A 26,875-nucleotide genomic window follows, 5' to 3' on the forward strand; every position below is an offset into this window, starting at 1 on the left:
TAAATAGATAATAGCAAGTAATAAGCAATTAATTATAAATTAAAAGTTAGGAAACAATTTACTTTTCTGATTAATAAGTACACTCACCGTATATCATCGAGACAGCTCTTCTGGTAATCGGCGTACACTTCAAAGGTTCTCACTCCAGTGTATTCAGCTTTGCCGCCCGCATAGACACCCTCTTGCTTGTCCACCAACAGCCACTGATGTCCCACGAACTCAAAGGTCTCGTTATAACGACGACCCTCTCCACCATCCAATTCCAGGGTAGCAGCTGAGCCATATCGATTTACCTTCACCACATGCCATTGGCCATCGTTTACGACTATGGCATTCAGCCAGAGATCCTTTTCCTCAGTGCGCAGAGAGTTGAGATTGTAACGGAAGTGCAGGTGTCCATCCTTGATCTCCAGGATTCCGTATTCTCGATTGTGCTGATCGCTAACACGGAAAAGTTCGCCGTACTCCTCTCTTGTGCGGAATCTAAGCTGGACTTGCGTGCTGAATCGATCGGGTTCGAAACTCAGAGCATATTTAACATAACTCTGGGCCTTGAAGGTAGTGGGTATCGTAGGAATATTACAGGCAGGACCTGTCCATCCCGGTCGACAATGGCAACGAGCTTCGGACAAGGATCCAACACAATTTCCGTGCTCCCAGCAGCGAGCTGTGGTTTCCGTCTGAGCACAAACCTCCTCGGTTTGAGGACAACCCGCGACACTATTTCTCGACAGACCAGGATGGGCCAGATCATAGAGTTTTGAGTTGTGCACCAAATTTCTGATGCAGCCATCGAATCCCTTGGCCGTTGGCATATAGTGCCAGAAGTACAGACTCTGATCAAACTGTTCCCGATATAGACCACCCACTTGCAAAGGAGCATTCACGTTGAGGTACTCATTAAATGGCGGAATTTGTCCTCTCGCCTGGCAGGACATGTCATCGAATTCCGGCGGAGTGCCATCCTCCATTTCGGCAATCTCTGCTGATTTGCAAAAGTCGACAACCATACGAATGCTTTCGGTATCCCAAAACAGATCGATTCTATGCCATTCACCGTCGTCCAGCGTCTTCTTCGTCTTCACTCTCAGCTCCAAAGTTCCCGAGCCGAAATCGATAAGCAGTCTAGGATAACCTCGCTCCAATTCCAGGGCAATGAAATCCGAGATGAGCGTCTCATCCCGTTCTGGAGGAACAATTGGACCGTTGTAGATGATTAAGCCGTCGGGTTTTCGGGTAATAAACTCCAGACTTAAATGCGATTCATCGCACATTTCCAGGGGAGGATACCAGGCCCAACCGTTTCCACGGAAACTGCGAGTGGTTTGCTGACACCTGGGTCCCGCGTATCCCACAGGACAGGAGCAGTGAGGACCAAATCTGGTGTCCACACAGCGACCACCATTATGGCAGGGTGTGGTTCGGCAGGATTCTGGTTTGGTGAAGTTGCGAGCTCCACAAGTACAGTCAGCAATGGTGTCGACACGAACACCGACCAAGGCAGTTTTATTGGCGTTAACCATATAGGGCAGAGGACTGATTTCCAGCGAGTTCGTGCAGCTGCCCTCGCACATTTGGTTCTCATACAGACACTCATCGATGCCCACCATGGTGATATTGATGCCCACATCCTTTTCGATCTCCTCGCGGTGCATCAGTACAATTCCATTTAGCCTAACTGGCTTATAGTAAGGAGATCCGTGTGCGGAAAACCTAACGTCCGTTAGAGGCGGATGTTTCCTCTTCAATTGCACACTGAATATATCCACATTTTCCCTTTCAGTGTTTAGTAAGTCCGCCAGCTTATCTCTAAAACGATCCATCTTCGAGCGGCTCATGCTTTGGGTTCTGTAGTTCCAGACTCGAATGAAGTCCTCATCTGAAATGCCTGATAGACGTACGGATCCGGAGTTTACAACAGCTTCATGGGGAATTTCTCTCACTGTAACCGTAACATTGGCTGGTATATCGGTTTGAGTGTGCTTCCGATCGTAGACCTTGAACCTGAGATGATAACGTCCTTCGCGAGTTCCTGCTCGCATTGTTACCATGCCGGAATCCTCATCCAACTTGAATCTTGGATGCTCCATGGCCTCCCAGTAGAACTTCTTGTCGGGCAGATCCCAATCATCCAAATCGTAGACATAGACCCGTCCAATCGGAGTGTCTGGCGATTGTCCTTGGTAGTTGTACACGAAGATATCCTTAGATCCAGGCTGCATTTTGTTGTCGTTCACGTCGCCAATTATGACGGTCAGGGTACTAGTTCCAGTCATTGCTGGTGAACCATGATCTTTGATTACAATTGGGATCATATACTCCTTTTGCTGCTCGCGATCGAAGGATCTTAGGGACGATATCACAGCCATGCCATCACCGTTGGCTCCCTCTGCAAATTGCAAGTAAATTTATAATGGATTAGAATATATAGATTAGATATTCTTAAGTCCTCCTTTCTGTATTGAAAAGCTCCAAGGAAAGACCTTCCTAAAAATGTGTGTCTACAGGTGAATAAACTACCAATTCTCGGTCATATAAGTGCCTAAGGCCCAGCCCAAATCCAGTTGCTAGTCAGGACTTCAAAGGCATTTGCCAGTTAGCCATGAGCTCTGACAACTAACCAACCCAAAAACTAAGCTCTTTTATTAGCCAGCACGTTTTCCCTTCCACCTGATTGCAGATGTAACTTGTGCAATAGCCCATTTGTTGTAATTACGCCTTTGAGCCAACAAGTGTTAGGTCTGGACGTCCGGAGGAAAGGAAACTATTGCCCCGGAGGGGAAAAACCCCAGGAGAACCGGCGGAGAACGCACAGTTGAAATGTATTTTTAAAGACACTCCATGGTGTGTTTTTAGGCAAATTGTATGCAAATAGGAGTCTGGAAAAGCCTCCTGCTCCCCCGGCCAACCAACGTTTGCATAAAGTCACAGAATCGTAGTTGTCCGGACTCCACGAAAGCCCCAAACTTGCCTGCCCTTTCCACTTCCCAGCTGAGGCTTCAGAATTGGATTGCCACCCACACAAATTGTGAATGCTGGGCCACTTTTTTCTCTTCACTTCTTGGCTTTGCGAAGGGAGCTGCGATGCATACATATGGAGTTTGGCTTTACGGCTGACTCTGCATGGTGTAATTTCATTGAAAACTTGTGCATTTGCCATTTTATTTGGCGCCCAGGTGGGCGAATCTTCTGCGTTTGCCTTGCTTATATTATTTAAATTTTCATGTGCGATGCGGTTTACGGTTTCCGTTCTATGGCCAAAGATTCCTGGCTATTCATTTCGGACTTCCTCTGCGAGGTAATTGCATTTGTATGCTATTGTTAGCCTTCAGTGACACCGGCCACAACCCCTTTCCGTTCCGCTCAATACTTGGCAAGAAAAATTCAATACAGGCAGGGGCACACACAAAAAATACAAAAACTAAGAGCGTTACGCTGGTGCATTGTTTAAGCTTTGACCCAAATATTTGGCTAACTTTTTTATTGAGGCTGGGAAAGTTTTGGTCTGTAACTATTTTCAGATCCCTACCACCACCTTTTCATGTTGAGTATGTGTCGCAATTTACATGTAATTGGTTGCAATTTGGAAGTCAGATAGAATAGATAGAATAGATAGAATTTGAATGAATTTATTATTTGATGTATAAAAACTTCTATAAACACTTGATGTGTGTTTATGCATTTCTAATAGAGCAAATATTGTTTCCGAGTTTTAAAAAACTCAACTAACATAGGTAAAAGCTAAACTGCCGAGTCAAGATTTGTTTTAAACAATTGTAAATATAAGAAATACTCACTTTGATCCTGTTCCACCTTGAAGGAAGCACGGATGATATCATCCGCACTGGGGTCCAAACGGAACTGGAATGGCGGGCCATTGCTCTTGGAGCGATCGTCATCATCGGTGGCCAGGATTTCAACCACTTTACGTGGAGGAACATGCTCGGGCAGAACTGGTCTGTAATCTTTGAGGAACTTGGGAGCATTGTCGTTGATATCCTGGACGATGACTGTTAGTGTGGCAGTGGCGGTTTTCGGCGGAGAACCATCGTCGATGGCCAGGATCTTAACTTGGTGACGAGGAACAACTTCACGGTCCAGGGAACGTTGAATGGTAACGGAACCATTCTGGTTAATGGCAAACTGGCGCTGACGGTCCGAAGATCGATCGATGGAATAGGACACCTTACTCTTGCCACCCTGATCCGGATCGGTTGCCTTGAACTTCTCGAGTTCGGTGCCAACTTTCGTGTCCTCGAATACAGACACCTCCACATTGGCCCGTTCGAAATGCGGTTTATTGTCGTTGATGTCCCTCAGTTTCACCACAACCCAGGAGTAGGCCACGTGGTATTTGTCATTGTCGTTGTCCTCGCCCTTATCGTTCACTTGGATGCGGAAACGGAAGCCATTGCTCTGCAGTTGATCCTCGTAGTCCAGGGGCTGTACGATTTTGAGCGAACCAGTACCGTCGTTATTCCGCACCATGGTGAACTTATCGGCGCCATAGCCACTGTTGTCAATAACTTTGTACTGGAACTTGTTCGTCTCGTCTTCGTCGTGTACGGTCACGGTTAAAATGGGCATTTCCGGCAAGGCCGTACCATCCGTTTCGTCCACTTCCGTAAACCATTCGTCCTTCGTAAACTGCGGCGGCATATCGTTGATATCCTTAACTCGTATAGAGGCCGTCCCCGTCCCCTTTAACCCCCCGCCATCCATCGCCACGACTTGTATAGAATAATCCGGAGTTCTCTCGCGATCCAGACAGCAAACGGCGGTCTTTATCACACCCGTATCGGGTTCGATTTCGAAAATGGGCGAGCCCGTCTCCTCCTCAATCACGTTCTTTTCGATGGAGTACACTAGCCGGGCATTGGAACCCTCGTTGGGATCGTCGTAGTCCACGGCTGTCATGGTCATCACAACCATGCCGGCGGTTCCGTTCTCAGTCACGTTGCCAAAGTATACGCCCTGTGGGAAAATGGGGGCATTATCGTTGATGTCCTTCAGATTGACCTGGACATCCGCATATCCCACGAGTCCTTCGCCGCCCTCGTCCTGGGCGAATACAGTGAAACGCCACTGGGGGCGTCCATTGGGTTGATCGCGATCCAGAGGCTATAAAGGCATCGAAATAAAAGTGTGAGTTAAAGTGTAAAGCGCTGTTATGGGATAAAATACGCAGGGGGCTTTGCGTAATTTTAGCTGTCATAAACGCAAGACCGATTAACATCGGGCGGGGCGAGCATAACATTGTTGTGGGTTAAGAGTTACACCATCTTTAACCCATGAAATTATCCCTTTACACAATGTTGGGGAAGCCACAAAAAAGGGATGGGAAGCCTGTACCTGTCCCTGATGTTGATTGTGACTTTGATATGCATTCACAGCAGCCTGAGTGATGGGTTTTGGTCCCACCTGGATCCCACCCTAAGCCCATCCCCATAACGCCCATCCTATCCCCACATACGTATGCAAATAATAAAAGGCGCAAGCGATTTTAATCAGTACTTTGTATCTGTTGGCTGCAGGCAACCCTTGGATATCGCCCCAAACCCTTGTTAGCAAATCGCAGCCCCACGACCCTTTAAACCTCTACCATCGTTAACCCCCGACGACATGTGACAGGCACAGCGGACCGACAACAAGAGGAGTCTTTCATGGCGCTGACATTGGATTTGTCATAAAAAAATTTGTGCACGAGGCGCCAACAACAAAAAACGGTGTGTATAAATAATTGTGTTGATGGATTACACCGAAGGATACTCTGGAGAAATATGCTAAAGCCTATGTGGAACCGGTTAAGAGATAAAAGTGCATTCACCATAAGGTCACCTACTAGAATGCGATGAAGGACACGTTTCCATATTTTCATTTATTTTGTTACAGACTTTAAATAGGTGTAACTTTGCACTGCTTTTAAGTTTGACTAAAATCCAGAGCAACCTAAAATTCTCCGAAAATACCCCTTAAGTGCGGAATAAAATAAAATATGTACACATAACCCCTGCGTAGTCATCGCTTTAATTTGCATGACAAATTTGCCAACATTGTTATGACATATTCAATTTAAGGGATTAGTTGTGAGTGAGTCACATCCTGTGGATTCCGACCCGCACCCCAGAAAAAAAGAAATGCGGTACAGCTGTTTGGTATCCCTTATCAAGTTCTCCTCCCGCCACTTTTATAAAATTGTATTCACGTCGAGAGAGATAGTCCTTGGACTAAAATGGCCGAATTGTGCGGCACGAATGTTATTCGTTTAATTTTATTTTTTTGCTGGACGCATGGGAATTTCATTTAATTTGACTTTGGCGTTTTTGGAACTACACTAGAGTTAAGTGAAAATTTCCAACTCGCATGTGGCGAGGGATTTTCAATTGTGATTTCGTAATTAGTTTCCATTTTCTTTCAATTGCTGCGGCTTTTAGTGGGCCATTTAAAGAGCAGCAGCACCTGGACGCAGAGTAAATTGTTCATTGCCTTTTCATTTCAAATGAATTATTTATTTCGTTTTAAAATCCGCGATTCCTTCAGGGTCATCAGTCACTTCCTCCGCCTCGAGGAATCCATTTAAGCATTTTATTAAATAGTGCACTGAGACTCCCTGCCTTCGTCCCCCCAACTGCAACTTAAATGTAAAATAATGAGCACGTAGACAGTTTCGCACGTTTGCATTTTGTGGGGATTGCGATTGATTCGAAGCGGGCTTAAGTGCACATTGATGGGGCTTAATCAGCGAGAGCATATTTCGAAATTTCACCATTATTTTCCGTTTCTGACCAGCTGCGGCCTTGGCGAACATGGATTTTTAAATACCGCATTTTATTTATATATTTATTATGCATGCGAGCATTTTTTCACATCGGCCATTGGCAATTTGTTAATGCTTAAATTAAGAGCCAAGCACTGCGGCATTGTTTTCGCTGATGACTTACCTTTAGTACGAATATTTCGCCGGTGGTGCGGTTGATGTCGAATTTGCTATTGGCTGGATTATCCGGATCAATGCCCTGGCCCGTGAGGAAGTACACGATGTTCTGGGGACGATCCTTGTCGCCATCTGTGGCCGTAACCTGTTCATCCAGCGCGGCAAATAAATACACATATTTATTATTAATTGTCGGTAGAACGGATAAAAAAATCGAAAAACGTTAAGTAAACAAGCAAAAAGACCGAATTAAGTAGTACAGAAATAAGATAAACATGCCATGCAAAAACTACTTGAAAACAAAACTATTTGTGCTTTGGTTAGTTTAGATGAGTGTGATTTGTAAGTGCGTTTATTTTTTTCAATGGTATTTATTTACTTTAATTACCATTCTGACTTTTTTTTAGCCGCTTTTCAATGGATTATGATTTGTTTGCATAGTGCTTTCAGGTATTAAGTTTGGTCAGTGAAAAATATTGTTGTTAGAAGTGAGCGAGCGAGCACGAAATCAATGGTAAATATTAAAATATTATTTGCGTATGGTTAGTAAAATGTAAATACAAACAAAGAAAGAAAAGTGCTGACTGATTGATTTTAATTCCCTTTGTTGGCTCTAAGCGCCAACTATGTCCATTTTAATTAAATTAGTTGGGCGCCAGCTAGCCGCAAGTGAAACGTGGTAAAACCACAACAGAAAATCTGGGCGGGTCAAGCTTAATCGTGCAAATGTGTGGCATTAATACTTAAAGAGCACATTGAATTTAATTAGCAGCTTTTGGTAGCAAACAGAAATGGCTAATGGAAAACACATATGTGCGATAAATAAAATGCGAAAAGTTTGCGCCATATTTACGCATGCTATTAAAGACCGCAGGGAATATTTTAGTAACAGAATCAATTTTTCGTTAAAGTCACCCCACTAATTGTTCTGCTTGCATTTCAAATGCCAGGCGGCTATGCGCCTTTAATGGTGCACCTCAATGTGCCCAGTGGAATTCTCGTTTCAATTTACACAATTACCGCTGAATGGCTTTTAATAAATTCGAATACTACACCTTGCTCGCGGAGATTATTCATAATGTTTACGTATTATTATGGCTGGTTTACACAAAGTTTACATGGCAAATGAGACTGAATGAGATTTCGGGTTGTTGGGTTAAATTAATTGTTACGTGGTGGAGGAGCGGCTTTGTTTGTTTGCCTTATGCGATATATATTTTGTGTTCGCTACGATTTTATGTACAGGACTCGGAAATGGTAAATAATATAGCGACCTGCATAATGGTAAAGGGCGTGTTGGTCATTCCCTCGTCGAGAGTTCGCTCATAGGATGTCTGCGGGAATTGCGGTGGTAGATCGTTGACGTCGCGCACATTTATGACGATTGTTGTTTGATTTTCATTCAAACTGTCCGAGGCAACCAATTTCAGTTCGTACTTTATGCAAACATTAAATAAAATATATGGCCAACGGAAAATTGGTGCAGGGAAGAGAACAAAAAAATGGTAAAAACAACGAAATTAAACAATAAATATAAAATGCACATAAATTACGAAGAGAACATAAAAGTATTGATTAAAATTAAATGAAAGCTCGCTGTTCAATTTACAAATGGGCAAGATGAACGCAGCGAATATCTTGTAAACGGTTTTCCACTCTTGACTTGACGGCTTATTTGCATTTTTCACATTCAATGGCGCTCGCTTGCCTACTCATTAAATGGCGATAAATTAATTGACTTTTTCAATTATGCATTAAAAAGTGCATAGCAGTTTGAAGGTGTGCATGTTAATCGACATGTTTCCAAGTCATCTTCAATTTTAAACATAATTTATCGTAGCCCGCTTAATGATAAATCAATAGTATTACCATACTTTTTTTTTGTAAACCGCAATTTAAATGTTTTATGTGTGCGCACTCGGTAAATAAATTTTATACGTTTTTTATAGGCCACATTTTACAGGCCATGTCCACTTTAAAATGGACAGCATTTTTTATTTGTTAAATTACTTTTCGTCATATTTTTTCACCGGCCCTAAATCAATCGAAAAAGCGGGGAATGGAACAACATGCAAATGGCTTCAAATATGTGGCATTCCTTTGAACTTAAAAAATATATTGGTTTGCCATTGTAAATACTTTTAAAATGAACCAACACAAATTTGAGTTCATTAATATTGCAAAGCAGTAAATGCCTTTAGCATGTCAACAATTTGTTGTGTAATAAAAAGGTGAAAATGGTTTTTAGGCTTTTCACATAATTAACATAAATATTGGCAGTGATAAATACTAGAACTAGGAAATAGTTTTGCCTAAAAGCACTTCACTCTAACATTCTATGTGTATCTTTTGTGCAATAATGTGTGGATCAGGCAGTTTTCGGGACGGGGAAAAACTTGAAAACGAAAACTCAACACATGCAATAAATTCTAGCTGAATAAAAACTCTACTGAACAAAACAAAAGTTGTGAGCTAGTTTCGTATTCATTTTGTTTCATTCATTGACCTGCAAGACGCGTTTGGGCAAATTACGATCGTCCTCTTCGGTAATTTGGGTGCGATAGGTGGGTCGCTCAAAAACGGGGGGATTATCGTTAACATCCTTGACGTGGATAATCACGGTGGTGTAGTTCTCCTTCAAATTATCAGAGGCGGCCAAACGAAGTTCATACTGAACGCACAGAGAAAAACGTATTATTTATACTCATCAATTGGAATTTCATTACCTAAGACGTGATCTTAGATCTTTTGAACTAGTGTTTCAGCTATTAAATGGCACCTAACTCTTATTATATATATTTATTATTTATATATTTATATATTTACTTTATCAATTTTCTACTTAAAATTAAGCTTCATTCTTCAAATAATTGGAAATATTTGCATGCTTCGTTGGAGAAAGTTTCCCTAGCCGCGTTTCAATTAAAGACACAAAAATTGAATGACTGACTGAGTTTGCACTTGGCCAATTGTTCGAATTGCAATTCAATTAATGGTTGGCCATCCACTTTCTTGCCTTTGGTATTTGTCTTTTCGACCGCAGCTCGTGTAACAAAACTTGTTTGAACTTTTAAATATTTAAGCAGCCTCGCGGTGTGCGAAGCGTGTAAATTGAAATTCAAAGGGAGAGCGAGTTTCTTAATGAATTTTATAGTTGGTCAAGATTAGAATGGCCTTAATGCTCCGTTGGCCAGTGAAATGGAGTTTTCTTGTGGGTTTTCTAGGGAGCTTTTCTCACTTTCTTCGAGGAGACTTCAATTGACTCTTTAATCTTTTTCCTCTTTTTTTTCTGTTCTTAAGTAAAATATACCCTTGAAGTTTAAGGAAAAAATAATTGTACTTCGAGAATGTTATATTGTAATCCCTGTTTGGCCCTATGTATTCTCAGCTTTCCAGTGACATAAACAAATCTCACAGTTGACTAAGCCCGCAACGCTTATGTCATAAATATATCTGAGCTGCGAAAGAACGTTTGTCGATTACAGAGGAGTCCTCTACGGGCTTCCACTCTGCATTTTTCATTTTTTGTAAACGCGCGGTTTTTGTGTTTCCATTTTTTTTCTGGTTTTTTGGTTTTTTACTTACCCGGCGTCGAGTTTCGTAATCTAAAGCGCCAGCTACATAAATGGCACCCGTCATATTTTTAACCGCAAAAGCGCCGCCAATGTTGCCGCTTGTAATTTCATAGCGGATACGTGAGGCTGTGGGCGAAGGACGAATTCGGGAAAAGAAGGAGAATAGGGACAGAGAAAAATGTGTGTGTAAGATAATAATTGCGGAATTTCTGGGAGCATTTTTTTTTTGGGCATCCAGAGGGGCCCTCTACTTACACTCGTCGTGATCCTTGGCCGTTACAGTGAGCACTGTGTGTTGAATGTCCTCGTTCTCGTCCACTTCGGCCTCGTACAGCGATTTGTCGAAATAGGGCGGGTTATCGTTTTTATCGGCGATGCCAATGCGTATGAATTTGGTGACTATTGTGGGGCAAAGGGGCGGAAAAAACACCATTTCGCTCGGTTAAATTTCTCGTTTTCAATTTGACACTCAAGAACGGTTGGTACTTCGCAATTATCACGTACTAGACACAATGAGGAAAACTTTTCCTCTGCCAGACAGAACAACAATTTAACGCCTCTTATTGGGGCGACCAACAATTTGTTTGTCTTTTATTTAAGGCTATATTCCCTATTTTCCTTGCTTCTTATGCGTGGGAGATTCAAACGCGTTTCGCATACTAAGCAGCCTGGGATATTTTGAACTTCCGATTTTTATTTGCATGTGCGATGATGTAATTTATTTGATATTCATGGATTTTACATTTGATCACAGAACTGAGTAAGCAGTAATGCGGTCGCAAATGAATTCGAGCGAAATTTTATATTCAGCCCATTTAAGCCTCTTGTCTTGAGTACTCAATCGCATAATTAACTATTATTACCTCTGCTAATGTTAGACAACACCTATTGTAGCTGCTGAAATTGCTACGAATTCACCCAAATTAAATTCAAATTGCCCCAAAAAGAGCTCTCATTCTGCTCGATTTGAGTCCAAGTATTCAGGTGATTTAATATGCCAGGGTGGGTAAATAGAACAAGGAAAACTCCGAGTGAAGTACGAAATTTGGAGGCGGGGGATGGACAAACAAAGCCAGTGACAATGAGACATATCAGTGAGCAGAGATGTCAGGCAGGCAGTAAATTACATATATCATTTATAATTGCAGCAATAACAATGTTGGGCAGAGCCAGTGCGTTTTAATTAAATAAATGCAAAGACCATTGGACCAAACGAAAACCTGAAGAGTACACACAAATCTATGGCAACAGATGCGACCAAACTTTGCCGCTTAACAGCCCATTTAGAACTTGAGAACTGCACAGAGGAAATTTGGGATAGCATTTAAATTCAATTTTAATTCCACAAGGAATATTAAATTTCAATATTTAAATGCTTGTTTTTATATGCTGATTTTATCTTTCAAATGTTTCTAAGACTGTTTCGATGAAATGAATTATCAAAATATGTGATATTTTCTCTCAGTTCAATGGGAGCTCGACACAAATGTTTCTGTTTATCAATTTACTTAGCAATCCTGAGAAGGACAACACAGGAAAACTTTCTCTTGTGCCTGCGTTGTTTGTGTTTCGGTTTATAATTTAGCTGCCTTGACTGGGCACTATCTGTGTGCTAGAATTATGCACATTTGCTGGCGCTGCAGGTTGACAACTCCCATTGCAGCCGGGCTCACATGGCGTATGTGTGATAAGTTCCTTGCCCTGCGTGCAATCCCACCGTGGCGCTTAAATTAGCAAATGTTTGTGACCAATTTTGAATTAAATTTATTGCAAAACATTGCTAATTGCCAACTCGACTGTGGCTTGCTTTCTATGTGACGACATTTTAATTAAAACTTGGCAAAATCCTGTTGCTAGGCTGGCATTAAATGCAAATAATATCCAGCGTATTTATCAACATTTATGCTTTAGTCAAAGACCTTGCATTTGCCAGATGAACATTTTTGTAGTCCCATTTTTGTGTGTTCTGAAAACTCAAAGGGTTTTTGTTATACCCATGCTGGGTTTTGCTAATTAACCAAGATGCGTCATTAAAAATAATGACAGTCAAAGGATATTGTATATATAATGTTGCTTCGAAACCCGAATTTGAGTTTTATTGTCCTCAATTGTGGCACTTCTATATAATTAATAAGTGCGGTCTTATTCGCAGGACATCTGCAACCCTTTAGTTTGTTAAAAATACTGCACATTTTACAAAGATTTTCATAAAATCATCGCAGTAATTTCTGCCTGACTTTATAACGCCAAAAATCAATTTACCTGTATGCAGATGAGGTGAGTTTCCGCGGAACAATACCAAACACACAATATATATATTTATTGCTGATGCTTAACATATAAAAATTTCATGTTGCCTCATATATATTTTTGACGCAGATTTTTTCCGCATGCCATCCAGTTCTTTGAGTTCTTCGTGCTCGGATAAATGAAATTTTATGAGTTTTTATTAAGCACATTGCCGGGATGTGTGGAATTTAAAGCGCAATATAAGCGAAATATAATGTACGGGGTGAAACGTTTTACAATAAAGAAAACACCCGGGGACAAGTCAAAAGTTAACCCAATTTGGAAAGCTTTTATCCTTTCGCCTTTATCGGCTTACGAGGCAAAACCCAGCCCTTGAAATACTTTATCTATTTATCTAACACCAATTTTATTGCATTCTTCAACTCGACCGCACTCCCATATACCAACTCGAAATCAAATAGAAGATATCCCATTGAGCTTTCCAGCTTTCTGACACACACTCGCCCACTGACACCCAACGAATTTGATGGTGAATTGTGTGTGCAATGTTTGGACAGCTGCTGGGGATTCCCCTTTGTGCTGTGGAGTGGTTGCGGGTTCCTGTTTCTCCAGGATCTCGAGCAGCCTTGCGAGCTGACATTGAAGCAATTTGGGTTAACTGCAGCCGAGTGGCGAAATCAAAGTCATCTTTATCACATATTTAACTCGAGAAAAATGTGTCACATTCGCTTTCTCTTTACCGAATAAATAGTGTTCAATAAATACGGATATTTCTTCTATTTTTTTTTTTTTGCTCCCAAAAAGCTGCCACGCTTAGCTGCACAAATGCCACATGCCAGCCCCCTTCCAATTCGAGTGTCATAAATTTATGCGCTATTTTCGCTTGTTCAGGCATTCCGCCATCCAAACATATTTATATATGTATATGCACTACGTGATGTGGCACAATGTCAAAATCAAAGACGCCATATTTTTCCCCAGCTTTCCTTAACAGTTTTCCTTTGCATCCCATTCCATTTTTTCGCTCTGCGCTTCTTTGGCGAGGCAAAGTTTATCGACGAGTTTCGCACTTGAATGAATTTTAACGATATTAAACAGCAAAAAGAAAAAAAGAAAATAAACAATTACAGGAGTCGGGAAAAATACGCGTATAAGGATTCCCTCAGCATCGGGACTTTAAGTTGTCCTGCTGGTTAAAGATATAGTTCAATTTTAACCAAACTCATATTTGAAATGTAATGCTATTTTAGTTTCAATTTCACTTTCACTGTACCACTTTCCTTGCTTACTTAAGGTAAAAACTAATTGGCCGATGCAGTTTTCCCTTGCCCATTTCATTTTATGATCGCCGCCGTTGCAAGCGCAACACAATGTACGATATAAAAGGAAATCACTGACCATCCGCATCCGCTTGTGTGGTATGGGCCATTAATGGCGCTTAATGTGGCCAGGCTATAAAGAGAAGCTAACTGCATGCCCGAAGCTAATGACACCGAAGGGTAAACTGTGGCATCTAAATTGTTGCAAAAATATTTTATTGCAATTCTTAAGCCCCAGCTCGTAAAAACTTGTTCAACTGCATTTTGTCGCTTGGCTGCTGGCGCTTCTGTTGATTTTTTTATGATTGTGGTCTGTCTGTCAGTTTTCCTGTCTGCCCCACTGACTGGCAGCTGTTCCCTGCTGTTCGTCCTTCGTCCTTGGATTCAAAAAAGAAGTATAAATATAAATGCACCACATGCGAGGTCTTCAACAATGTTTCTGCGGTTCAGTTGAATATTTGTGGGCCTGCCTGTGTCATGTGTATATGATTGTCCTGTTTGTGGTTATTGAGGTTTTTCTTTCGCACATCACCGAATTTTGTGTGTTCACACTTTTTCCAATTATCGACTAATTTGCGCCACCGAAAAGATTCCAGTGGGCACTTTTTAATTAGTTTAAATGCCAGTCAGGCACAGCCGCAAAAAAGCCATTAAAATCAATTGACAGGGAAGGCCAGGGAACACCTACTCCGGTACCCGGAAAGTCAACAAGAAAATGCTGTCACGTACTAACAGCAAATTTATGAACCCAAAATTTGGCAGGACATTAATTGATAAAGAATAATAAGAGGTGTATATATTGGGCCCAGGTGGATGATAAATTGTCCCGTGAAAAATCCCCTTCACATTTTCTTTAAGAAATTGAAACACGAAACTGAATACAAAATAGCAATGGGCGACCAAAATAACATTTTCGGCAGCCCAACGATGCTGGCGACAAGAGGCAAACGAGTTTTCCTGGGGGCTTGTTGCGGTTTTTGTGGCCAGCAGAAGGAAAGTGAGAATAAGAAACATTTCTCCCTTTGCTGATGACAGTTGGCCCAAAGATGGGGCCAGAATCGTGTACCCGCCTCCGGAACAGTTGTCATTGCAGTTGTATCTGCTGCATACGATTGTACAATTACCAAATGGCCATAATTCTGTTCTGACCAAAAACTAGTGACCCTGTTCTTGCACTTGACTTGTTTATGCTGGTCTCGGTCTCCAGCGAATTTATGCGGACAACAGTAGCAGCTTTTGCATAATGAATGGCCTAAATGGGTTAGCCATTTGGGGAACCAGTATGGGGCCCTCACAATTGCCAGTTGTCGCCACTCGAGCGGGATTCGTTCTCAGTTTCGACATCGCAAATTGACTGCCAGAAAACTTCGCCAGCTGTCAATGGAGTTTAAGAAAAATCAGCTAGAACTTTTTTACACTCAGGCAAAATTTTAATGGTATAGGAAGGGCTCTTCTTAAAGATGAAAATCTTTTCCTTGGTCAGAAATGTGGAGCATAGGCTCGTTATTTTCATAAAGGCGAAGTTAAAAAAAATTATTTACTTTTAGAAAACTCATATCAATGTTAACGTGTAATATATTCCTTTGGTATTTTTCTTATTTTAAGCTAAAAATTGTTCTTCTTTAAAACTAATATTCCCAGTGTTCTGGCAAAGCAGCAAGTGTCGCTAAACTACGTCAAGTGGACAAAGTGCTATATCACCGGAAACTTGCCAGTGCACCTGCTGCCTTTTTGGGCCAAGGGACGACTAATCATCCTGAAAGGACAGCGGCGGAAAGTTGCGGCCCTCGTGTCATAGTTTAAATTATGTGCGCAACTTTGGCAAAACTTTTAATAGCATCCACAGCTTGCCAATCGAACGGTGTAAACATGTCGAGCATTTTAGCCCGTTCCCTCTATCACGGCATATGCTCAATGATTGGCTACACTATCCCTCAAAAACGGTAGCGGAAAAGCGAGTAGTTGGCCGAAATGCGTGCCTCGCATTCGGAAGTCTCTTTCCGAGGTAAATGAGTTTTCCACCGCATCGCAGTGAAGCATTAAATTGTATCTCTCGAGCGAAACTTTCTGCGCAACTGTCCAAGAATATTCCAGAGTTTTCATCAAGTATGCCAAGCAAAAGCGACAGGTGGACGCGGCCAGACGAAATAAACCAATTTAAGTTGCTGGCCACGATGAATACTTTAAAGGCTGTCGAGGCCCAGACAATGAGCCCAGCTCTAGAGCGGGCGAAATGGGGAAAAGTGGCCAACAAATTAGAAGCCCATTAATAAAAATTACTGGCCTGGCTCATTGTCAAGCCAATGTTGCAGCTCCTCAGCATTCTCTCGAGACTCAATGGCGAATGTCTGTCGGTAATGACAGACACCAATAACATCAGTAGCATCTCAGACGGCATGGTATTGTATACACAAATGGAGATAATTATCCTGCTCGAACGGCCATTAGGCATCGAGTGGCTGGCCGTGCTAAGGACGGCCATTCAGCGTTTGATAAACTCAAATTAATTACATTGATTTATGCCATTCCAGGCATGCGAGACCAGAGTCACGCGTGACTTATCGACACTTGTCGCTGGAGTGACACGGCCAACGCCTTCGTAGCTTGGAATTTTTCCACAAATAAGACAGGACGAAGGACGCAGGACCCCGGCATCAATCAATTTTTTGCAGCAATTTATCAAACTATTTCGCTGCGATACGATTTAAATTGTTGCCTAGTTTTGCGGCGGCACGTCCGCAAATTGCTTATTTTACTCTAGACGTTTTCTCTGTATTTCTGTGACCCGAGTGCGCTGCTATTGTGCTGAATGCATACACTCGCCAAAAATAATTGAATTTAGTGTTATTGAAGCAAGATCTGTAGTTGGATTTTTGCGAAATTCATTTCTATTGTGGGATTGTATTATAATATTTGCTGAACACAAATAATAAATATAGCAAATAACTACTGTTTTCAGCATACAGTTTGATAATCTTCAACTTTCTTCAAGTGCACGCTTATATTTACTTCACTTTTTGCGAAAAATCACATCAACAATGTCGTGCGCATGTTTTGTCAATAATATTTTCCATTTGATTGATGTTCTTGCCATAAAAACCATTGAAATGTGCTTCAAATGGAGATCGAATATGGCAGGGGTGAAGCCATCGATGGGGAAACATCGGTGTACATATATGAAGGATATCCTATGCGGGATGCGGGCTGTGGGATGCAGGATGTGTGCAGAGTGTTCATAAAACGTCTCCAGACTTTGGTCCTGTCTGTGCGGCACTGTTACTTTCCACTAGCAGCTGGTGCTGCGAATGAACAATGTTTTGGCTTTTATGGTCGCAAATTCATTGTTGTTGCGACGAAGGCTTCGCCTGTATCTACATCGGCCAACTATAAATATTGTTTATGTCCCTTGCGGTCGGAGCCGTATTACACAATGTTTGTTGCGTCTACAATTTCTGGTTTATGTTAGGTTGCCACCTTAGCATAAAATTGTATTAAAGGTTGCAGTTATCCCAAAAGCTGGCTCCAATAACTTAAACAAAAAAATTCAAACAAATCGAACTTCGAAAGAGCTTAAAAGCTATTCATGGCACCTGTTTAACCTTTATTTGAGCTATCGAAATTGTATTCAATATATGGGTTCTTCGTGTGAGTCAACTGTTTTTCCCACTCAAATCCAGAATCAAATATGCAATCCCCAAATAGAAGAATATTCATTTCGTATGAATATGGCAAACAATTCCAATGACAAGCCAAAATTCCTTTGCAACGGAAGCATGGCTTATCTGGGGCACACGGATTTATAGATATTATATTTCTCTATTCATCTACCTATTCCCATTCCTATTCCCATTGCTATTTTGTTTCAAATATGTGCAATGAAATTATTTGTGTAACAGAAACAATGGAGCACATAGAGCTCAAATGCTAGTTAGTCGGCTCCAAAATATTTGTTTTTCATATTTGAGCTCACTTGCTCTTGTTGGGTTTATATATTTCATTGGCAGTTTTGTTCGCGGAAATGGAAATGTAAGATATGTATGTAGAACTGTGTTTAGATTTCCATTTCCATCCGTTGACCGTTCAGTTTTGCGTAAAAATTAAAGTGTCAGCATCGGGTATTGTACCACCTGGCGTATGCGCAATGTTTTCCGAATTTGGTCCTTACTGTGTGTGTTATATTTTCCTTTTGGCCAGAACACAAATATACTTGCTATTTTTGTGAGCGAGTGTGGCCCACAACAGTCATGCATATTTTTAGGAATTCTGTATTCCTTGCAACTATCGGTAGTTCGTTTCCATTGTGTTTTATTGACCCTAGCACATGAAAGTTTCCGGCTTTCCTTCACTTCCCTTTACATTCCTTGTTTTCTTTATAAGCAGCTTAAAGTTGAAGGGGATTGCACATAAAGTTAACTTCCCTGAACTTTAGCGTCAAAGTAATTAAAGTTTCTGCTCGATGCGGTCAAACGAAGTACCAACCTTACCTGAGTGCGGTTTTTATAGAGTAGTTGCGATGGGAAGTTTAGTTTACCTGCAATCAAACGTAAGAACGGGAAATTGGATTCAGTAACAGATCAAATAGCGAGAATAGAATCAATAGCTTACGATTATAATTGCTCTTCTCTTTAAATAACTAAATTCTAAGCCTGGCAACCCTTTAAGGATAATAAAATCTGTGTCCATTTATTTGCATATTAGAATATATTTCCACAGACTATTTCAATTACTTGCAACATCTTATATAAGTTGGAAATTAGCTAGTATTTTACTACCTTGGGATTCCTTGCCAAAAACTAAGTACAGGCGAGGCTGTGTTTATTCAGGACCTTAACATTGGGCGTAATTACAGCTCAACTTGTACAAAATGCACTTTAGTGAAATGAATTTCCATTATGTGCCTATGAATAACATAAAACATTTTTGTTCAACATCAGGAAGTCTGCACTTGACATTAGACACTCTTTGTGGTGTTAGATTGTTAGCTTTTGTATCGCAAATTAAATTTTCCACAACATAAAAGCTGTCCCAAATCAGGTTTTTTATTCACACATTTGTTTCAATTATCAGGTACTGGTTTTCTTTCCTATTTCGTTTTCCGACTCGTCATGTTAAGTAAATCAGAGGAAAAGCAGGGATTATTCCAGAGTTGCATAATCTGAGCTTGACGTGAGCGACAATGACAACAATGGTAACAAAAGTGACAATGAAAAGCAGGAAAGCGGGAAATTCCACTGCCAGGATAAGGCAGGATGGAAAAAAGTGCTGCGTAATCAGATTAAAAGTGCGAAAAAGGAAGAGAGCTTTGGCTTTGTAAGAACGATTTCTGATTCACCTTTTCCACCGCTTAAGTCTGGGTTTGTTTGTTATGTGACCCAATTAGTTCGGACTGAGGAATTGGGGTTTCACTAACGTCTATGTTTGCTGCAAGTTGCGCGACTACACTTATGGTGTGCCTGGGGACCATTTGCCATTTTCAACTGTATTTCATTAACTTTTATTTGTTTTAATTATCGCCTCAGAAATAAATAGAAAACAACGCTCATTTTCATTTAACCGGAATGGCCGACACGAGATAGTGCAGCGTGAAAGAGACGGACGACTGTGTCGCTAAGCCAGCTTCATCCTAAGCAACAACAAAAAGGGCAAAAAATATAAAGCTAGCGAAATAGCATAAAATATTGTAAAACAGCGCTCTCTGTTGCATTTTAATTACATTTGCATAAGATGCAGCTTATCTGCCCCTTGCCATGCTTCGTTGCAGTTTTCAGTTTGCGCGAGGCGGCAGCACTAAAACCTTTCGATATATATAAAGTCTGTTTCTTCTGACTATTTAATGTCCTTTAAACTAAAGCGGGGAAAATTAGGATAACAGATTTTGTGTACAAATTTAAGAGAACATAAGAAATGTTTTTTTTACAGCATTTAATGAAGTGTCGGATTATGACATTAAAACATATTGTTGATTGTTTTTACGAACTTTGAATATAATTACACTTTGTTTACGCATTTTTCCATTAAAAATTCCAATCTACTTAGCGTTTTTCTTCAAATGAGCAAAAATATGTTCTGCCACTCACTTAATTACTTCCAAAAAATGCCAAAAGTGCCGAATGCGTTTCCTGCCCCTTCAAAAGTGACCAATCCCAACACTCAAAACAACGAGTGCCATCCTCTCATGCCATCATCATCAGCAGCCGCATTGTCATTTGGTGACAGTTTGTTCAAACAATTTGCGCAAAAAACTCTGAGCATTTAACAAATACCCAGAGAGCGAACAGAAACAACAAAAAAATATCAAAATAGTTGCTGTATTGTGGGAATGTGGCTGCGAAAAATTCTCGGAAAAACAACTGGCAACAAAAAATTATATAAATAAAAGCGAGTCAACAATCTCGCAACACGCTGCAAGTGGCAGTGCACATTTTTATCAACATTTCGTGTGCAGCACGCACATGAATGTGGGCGGGGCACGTTTCACTGATTAATTGCACTTTGGTTTGAGAATTTCAGCTGCGAGTAGAAAGTATTGGTTAGCTCTAACTATGGAAATAATATTCCTTGTAAATTTGCACAAAGGTTTTAATAAAAAACCGCATGTGTCCTTAGCTGAAATTAAATCTCAAAAAAATCTTTTCTATATGGCCTTTGCTTTGTGCTTTGTGCATTGTTCAGGTTAGTGGATTAAAGTCTGAATTAAGAGCAAGGCCCATCCTTCCCTCATTTCTTTCATCCTTGCCACTCGCTATTTACCTTACGTGTTCACATTTAGTTCATTTGTTTGTGCAGCTTCCACTCAATATGTTCGAGGAGCCGTTACTGTTGTGGCTTATTTCATTATCCCAGCCCCACAGGACCCAGACCAAACAGGCCATGGGTTTTTCCTGCTGATAGTGCACAAGGACGATAGGAGAGAAAAGAAAGCCATCGAAGGAAGGTGGATTGTGGACGGTGGCTCGGGCCAAGTCAGCTCGACTTGATTTGGCTTTTGGGTGCGTGTTTGCTGAAGCTGACCTCAATGTCCTGACTTCGGGCAACTGTGTTCGTGTAGCAATCAGTGAACGGCTGGAGAATTTACTGCCCAATGTGCTGGTAAAATCACAGGCGGTTCAATAAAATATACACGTGAATGTGCCTGCCGGGCTTTTCATACCCAATCCTTTGCTTGTCCTTGGCAAAAGCTTTTTGCTAATTTGTTGCCAGTTGGCCAGGTTTTTAAAGCAGCTGGCCAACTGCTGATAATAATTTTCTCACCCCAGCCCAGCGCTAAAATGGCTAAAATAAAGGAAGCTCAATTTTCGTACACAGCAAACTCAATTAGGTCTTCAGCTATTTTGATTACAAACTTTTATGAGTTATGGGACTCAATTGTGGGTCACAAAAACAAGTAGAAATAGAAGTAACACTTGGAAGACAGGACAAAGGCTGCATGGAGGTCAAAAGTTAAACGAGAGTCGAGGACGTGTCCGTGGGTGTGCGATAAAACGAAGATGATGCTGCTCCCAACAATTGCACTCTTGGCATTGTGACTGCCAGGAAGTCGGGAAGCCAAGGACAATAAGCACTCCTACCATTATAGTGGTAATAATAGAGAAAAGTAAGCAATGCTGCTTGGCAAATGGAGCTTGTGTTTGCTTTCAGACAAAAGGAAAGGGAATTAGAGCCCGGGAAGTCTTATGCGAGTTAATCAATAAAAGGAAAGAATACATTTGACCGAATAAATGTGTACTGTATTAAATTTAGGCGTTTTGTAAATTTAGGAAATTATTGTAATAATAATGTTATAATGTAACTAGTGCTGATTGAAGCGTTTAAGCACTAGTTCTAGACCAATGAACTGCAAAACAAGAAATGCTTCGGGCCTCGCCACGTATGCGTTATATGAATTTCAGAGACACGTGCTTGGGCTTATCTAAGAAAACTTTTGGCACAGCTTTTTTTATTGTCTGCCTCGCAACAAGAGCTCCCTGGCTTCCCACGTCTTCTCCCTTGCCGTGGTCGCAGGACATTCTGCAGGACATTTATACTTGTTATGAGGCCGGTGCTAAGGGGACTCCAATCCAAGTGGCAACACTTGAGCTCAATTGTCTGAACGCTGACAATGCGAACTAGCTGGAGTCGAGGGGTGGGGCACACACAAAAGGATAACGGCAGGGAACATTTTTGTTTAGCTTATGCCAAACACTTTAAGGACTTCTTCCATCACCTGCACTCTCAATTAAATCATCATCTGGAAGTCAAAGTTTTTTCGAGGAAAATCAAACTCGACAGGAATCAAAGGCCTCGGGACAGAGTTCAACTTTGGTTGAGGCCATAAAATTTTGCAGCCACACAAGTTTTGCAGTATCTGGCATTTTATGGCATTTGTGGCAAAAGTTTTTGTTTTTCCTTTGCTTTGCAATTGGTATTTGGTTGCTTGTATCAGCATTTATGGTATTTCAATTTGTTTTGTTAGTGATTTTATTAGTTTGTTTTTTTCGTATTCATTTTATGATTATTTTTCTATTTTTGAATAAGCGAAAACAATTTGCTATTTTTTTAATTAAAGTTTTCTAATGTTTGTAGATAAAATATATATTTTTAGTCGGATTTTTAGCACGCTTATTTAGTTTTTTAAAAAAAAGCATATGAGCTCGTGAAATAAATTACTTTTCACCGAGCGAGACTGTTGAAAAAGTCAACTTTTGCTCGTTTTAATTAGTTTGCATATACGCAACGATTCTTAGTCAACATTCGTCCTCGACACACGCGGCGTATGCGCAATGCGGAATCCACAATTGCATAATGACTTAATTAAAGTTTTCCCACTAACTAACACCGACGCCGCCACGCTCAGATAATTAATGCAAAATCTTTAACACGCATTAACAATTCCAAGTTTGTCGGCGCATAATAATCAACTCAAGTTGTGGAAAAACTTTGCCGTTTATTATCATCATCGCCAGGTAAAAGCATATTGCACACACAGATTGCAATGCATCTTAATGAGCGCTGAGCAGGTAAGTTGGCCAAAAAAAAACAAGAAGATGGGGAAATGCCTTAAAGGTAGCCAAGATGAGGAAGTACACGCCCTCAAGTCCACTCAACCAGAAAGATTCCCTCTGAACTTCTCAGTTCGTTTCTCGATTCTTGATTCTCAGTTCACTTCTAAGCGGCTTTAAGTTGGCGTGAAAATTGTTGAGGCAAGTTTCGAGAAGTTTTCTTTTCTCCGTTTTTGGAGCAGTTGCTTTGATCAATTAGGGGAAGCGAGAGGGCGAGAAAGGGTCTGTCTATATAAAATGAAATTTGTGGGTGAAAGGTGGGCTAGATATTTTGGTCTCTGCAAACGTTTCCCTCACCGCTGGGATAACGAGATTTTTTCGCCTATTTTTCTTGTATTTTCCTGCGCCTGTTTTAATGTGATAAAGGTCGCTGTGTGACAGCTGGTCGAGCTAATAAAGTTTCGCACAGATTGCGCTTACAAAAAATGTGAAGAATTATTAGAGTAGTAAGTGGGTGAAATGCGAGATACCCTTGGCATATGATCACGATAATTAATGCGGATATTTTACAGAGCTGATACATTGTAAAGCAATTCACTGTTTTCTAAATGTTCAAAAAGAATATTGTCCTAATATATCAATCTAAACTTTTTAAATATGTATAAATAATTATAGCAGCTTTGTCCAATTCAACACAGGGTAAACAGCTTACCAGATAAAATGATATGCGACATAAAAGTTCAATACACGCCAAAGCTTATCTCTCCACCTTTCTATTTAGACCCTCGTTGGTCCACCCTGCAGTTGACATTACCTTTTTTGCCTGTCACAAACAAAAAACTTTTTAGAGGGTGATAATTGTCAAATTATCGCACAAAACACCCAACAAGGAGCAGAATCATGCGTTGAATGAGGGCAGAAAGCCATCTCTGTCTGGACAATCTAGTAGCGTCGACTAATTGTAATGCATTTTTCAATTTTCCCAACCTCCGAAGCACGCACATGGCGAAAAGCTCGAGTTTTCGCCAGGCTCTGATGGATGATGCACACTCGCTGTTGTCATTCATCACAGAAGTCGGAAATGGAAACGCGTTTTCTGCGGTCAAAGTTGGACTTTTCCACATGTCTCTCAAACAAGATTTTCGAACCCGCTATCCGGATGAGTTGTGTGTGTGAATTGACATCAACGCGATGAAAAATTTAAGAAGGGCAAATGCTATAATGACAGTTTTGAAATCCTTGTGTTTCTCAATCATCCGAAAATGTTCAAATTAGGCCACTGGAGTGAAATGAGTGACCTTTAATGTCGAACAACCTGATTCATCTGATAGCATAGCCTTGCCCATTTAAATTAATCCCATTGTGCTTTTCGATGTTGGGCCACAGCTATTTACATATTGTTTTTCACATCCTAGTCGAAAATTAAATCTAATTACAGCTGCCGCATTTGAGAAAGGTACCCCATTCTGTGGGTGATTGCTATTCCGTCCAAAGCGGTGGTAATTGATGCTTAGTGTGTGGGTCAAGGGTTAAAGGTTGTTTGCTGATTGCAAATGTTTCAAATGGAAAATAGCTTCAATAGATGCTGGGTACAAACTTTACATTAGATGATTTCAACTTTCACATTTTAATAGGTATTTAATTTCAGTAATTTTGATTATTCCGGAATAAAAAAAGGAAGTCTACTTTTATTTTCAGTTAACAAATCGATCTCTTGAATATCCATATTATATACTGCCTTTGTATTTCTCTTTACTGTTCAGTGGCATTTGCGTACCACTTTTACTGCCCCATTTTATTCTGCCACATTCAGCATTCTGCTGCTACTTCTCGCTGTCTGCATATAGTTTTCCAATTAGGCGAAACAGTACAAAAAACGGCAACTGGGAGGCTAAATTGTCATTTTTTTCCAGCTTGTCATCTTTTCGGGCAAAAACAAAACAATAATTGAGATGACAGTAGGGAGGAAATGGGAGAAAGGGAACTCGGAGTATCCATGGCCTGCTTAAGATATTCAAGGCGCACTCATTTGCACATTTCCGTTCCGCTTTTTTCGCTTAGCGGAAGTGCCGCATACGCCATGTTGCCAAACACAGACTGCGACGGCAATAAGTGCACTGCAAGAAATTAGTGGCTCGTGAAAATATTTAAAACCCGGTACATATTTATTTTTCATTGCTTTTGGCGATGGCTTTCTACCATTTATTACCGATTAAATAAGTATTTCTTGTTGTGCATTTGTCCTTCCCGTTTGATAAAGTGCAACGCTGACAATTTTGCGCTTTAAGTGAACGAGGTATTGCAGCCCAAAACTCATTGCACATTGCGCCAACTTGTCGCCGGATGCGAATTTATGCGTATTCAGCTAAGGAAAGGCACCAAAAAAGTACAGAGGAACACAGCAAAGAGATCGTCTTGCAATTGCATTTTGTCCGCTTTACTTTATTCATGCTTTCAGCTGATTTCTGTCCGCCTTTTTGCAGCAAATTAATTGCGTAGACAGCAGACAGGAAACTGAGAAACTACTGGGAGAAATCTGCAAGACACTTTTTCATTTGGCATCTAAATTATTGTTTGCGTTTCTTAATTGAAAATTAAGAAAAGTTTCCCAAAGGTGTGGAGCATCTGTTTGTTTCCCCAGCGAAAACAAACTTTACTTTCCCCATATAAAGTATAGTTTTTCTGCTAACTATTAAACTGCTTTAAAAGTTATGCACCTCCCCGGAGAGAATGTCTCACGCTCGAATTCTTTCCGCCGAAAGCAATTTATCCTGTTTGAAATGGAATGTCATAATATATCCACATACTCAAATGTCCTGTGGGAATGCTTGACAGCTGCCCAGACAGCAAATACAGCAGCACAAGAAAACCCTTGATTTATTGTCAAAGGAAAGAGTTCAACAATAAGTTATTCAATAGGACCTTACCCCACAAAAACATAAATCAAACAATTTCATAATGCGCATAATAATAAATCGCACGAAATGTATAAAATGTAATTAATAACTGGCCACTTCCGCTCCTTAAAGCCGATTGGGGTTCAAATGGCACCCCCTGCGATGAAAGTAGGGGTTTTAACTCGCCCTCTGGGGTTTTAATTCTGATTGACGGCGATTGATTGAACTAAACACCAAAACTGCATTATGCCCAGTTTGGAAAAGTCGTAAAATTATTATTTAATATTTAATTACATTCTATTAGTACTCTCTCCAATAAGTACGGATGGATGCTTTGCATTTTATTGCGGCTCAAACTGATGACAAATTATGGGGCTTATTAAAATGTTAGGCAAATAGGCAAGCAATTTGGTCACAATATCGAGTATTATTTCAGAAATATTTTACTGGCAGTGTGCACAAATTTTCAAAATTTGATTTGCGAGCTGATAAATCGTCAGCAGTCGTCGTGTACAGTTCTGTTACATTTTCACTGAAATGAAAACTCAATTGACTGCATTACCGAGGGGCTTTTCCCCGCTCACCTGTGAAGATCCAGCGATTTCTCATTGTGCAGGTGCATATGTTTTTTCTTTCAAATCGCACACAGTCATTCAATTGTGATTCCGCATTCAGATTTCAGTTAGGATACTGATTCCCATTCTGATTGCCCAGCAAAGGCAAATAAATTTACGTGCCGGCTCAAAGGCTCAAATGCCAATTGAAAATTGACTGACAAATGTGTGCTTGTGTATTTGTTGTTCGGCTGCCATCAGGGTCTTAAGCGATTTGTTTGGCAAATAGTAACGGGTAAGGGCTCTCCAGCTGGCAGCCACCCAGCATCAGCAATTCCTTTGGAACACGACCTTGCGCCTTCCTCCAT

The 26,875-nt window shown here is 40.7% G+C and overlaps 1 protein-coding gene across 13 annotated transcripts in view; it reads right to left on the reverse strand.

The window, feature by feature from the left end:
* Positions 1–26,875, reverse strand: part of LOC6732634 (neural-cadherin) — a 124,564-nt gene that overhangs the window by 10,185 nt on the left and 87,504 nt on the right. For 7 of the 13 annotated variants that reach the window (XM_039298530.2, XM_039298538.2, XM_039298540.2 and 4 more), the window contains 6 exons: positions 10,765–10,908; positions 10,520–10,635; positions 9,441–9,605; positions 6,942–7,079; positions 3,798–5,121; positions 88–2,389 (listed from right to left, as the gene is read on the reverse strand). In XM_039298530.2, coding sequence (XP_039154464.1) covers positions 88–2,389; positions 3,798–5,121; positions 6,942–7,079; positions 9,441–9,605; positions 10,520–10,635; positions 10,765–10,908 — 4,189 coding nt within the window. Of the gene's footprint in view, positions 1–87; positions 2,390–3,797; positions 5,122–6,941; positions 7,080–8,208; positions 8,371–9,440; positions 9,606–10,519; positions 10,636–10,764; positions 10,909–26,875 lie in introns of all 13 variants that reach the window. The other 6 variants (XM_039298541.1, XM_039298536.2, XM_039298542.1 and 3 more) reach the window with 1 other exon arrangement.

This window comes from Drosophila simulans, chromosome 2L (genome assembly GCF_016746395.2).
Source record: "Drosophila simulans strain w501 chromosome 2L, Prin_Dsim_3.1, whole genome shotgun sequence".
NCBI classification, from domain to species: domain Eukaryota; kingdom Metazoa; phylum Arthropoda; class Insecta; order Diptera; family Drosophilidae; genus Drosophila; species Drosophila simulans.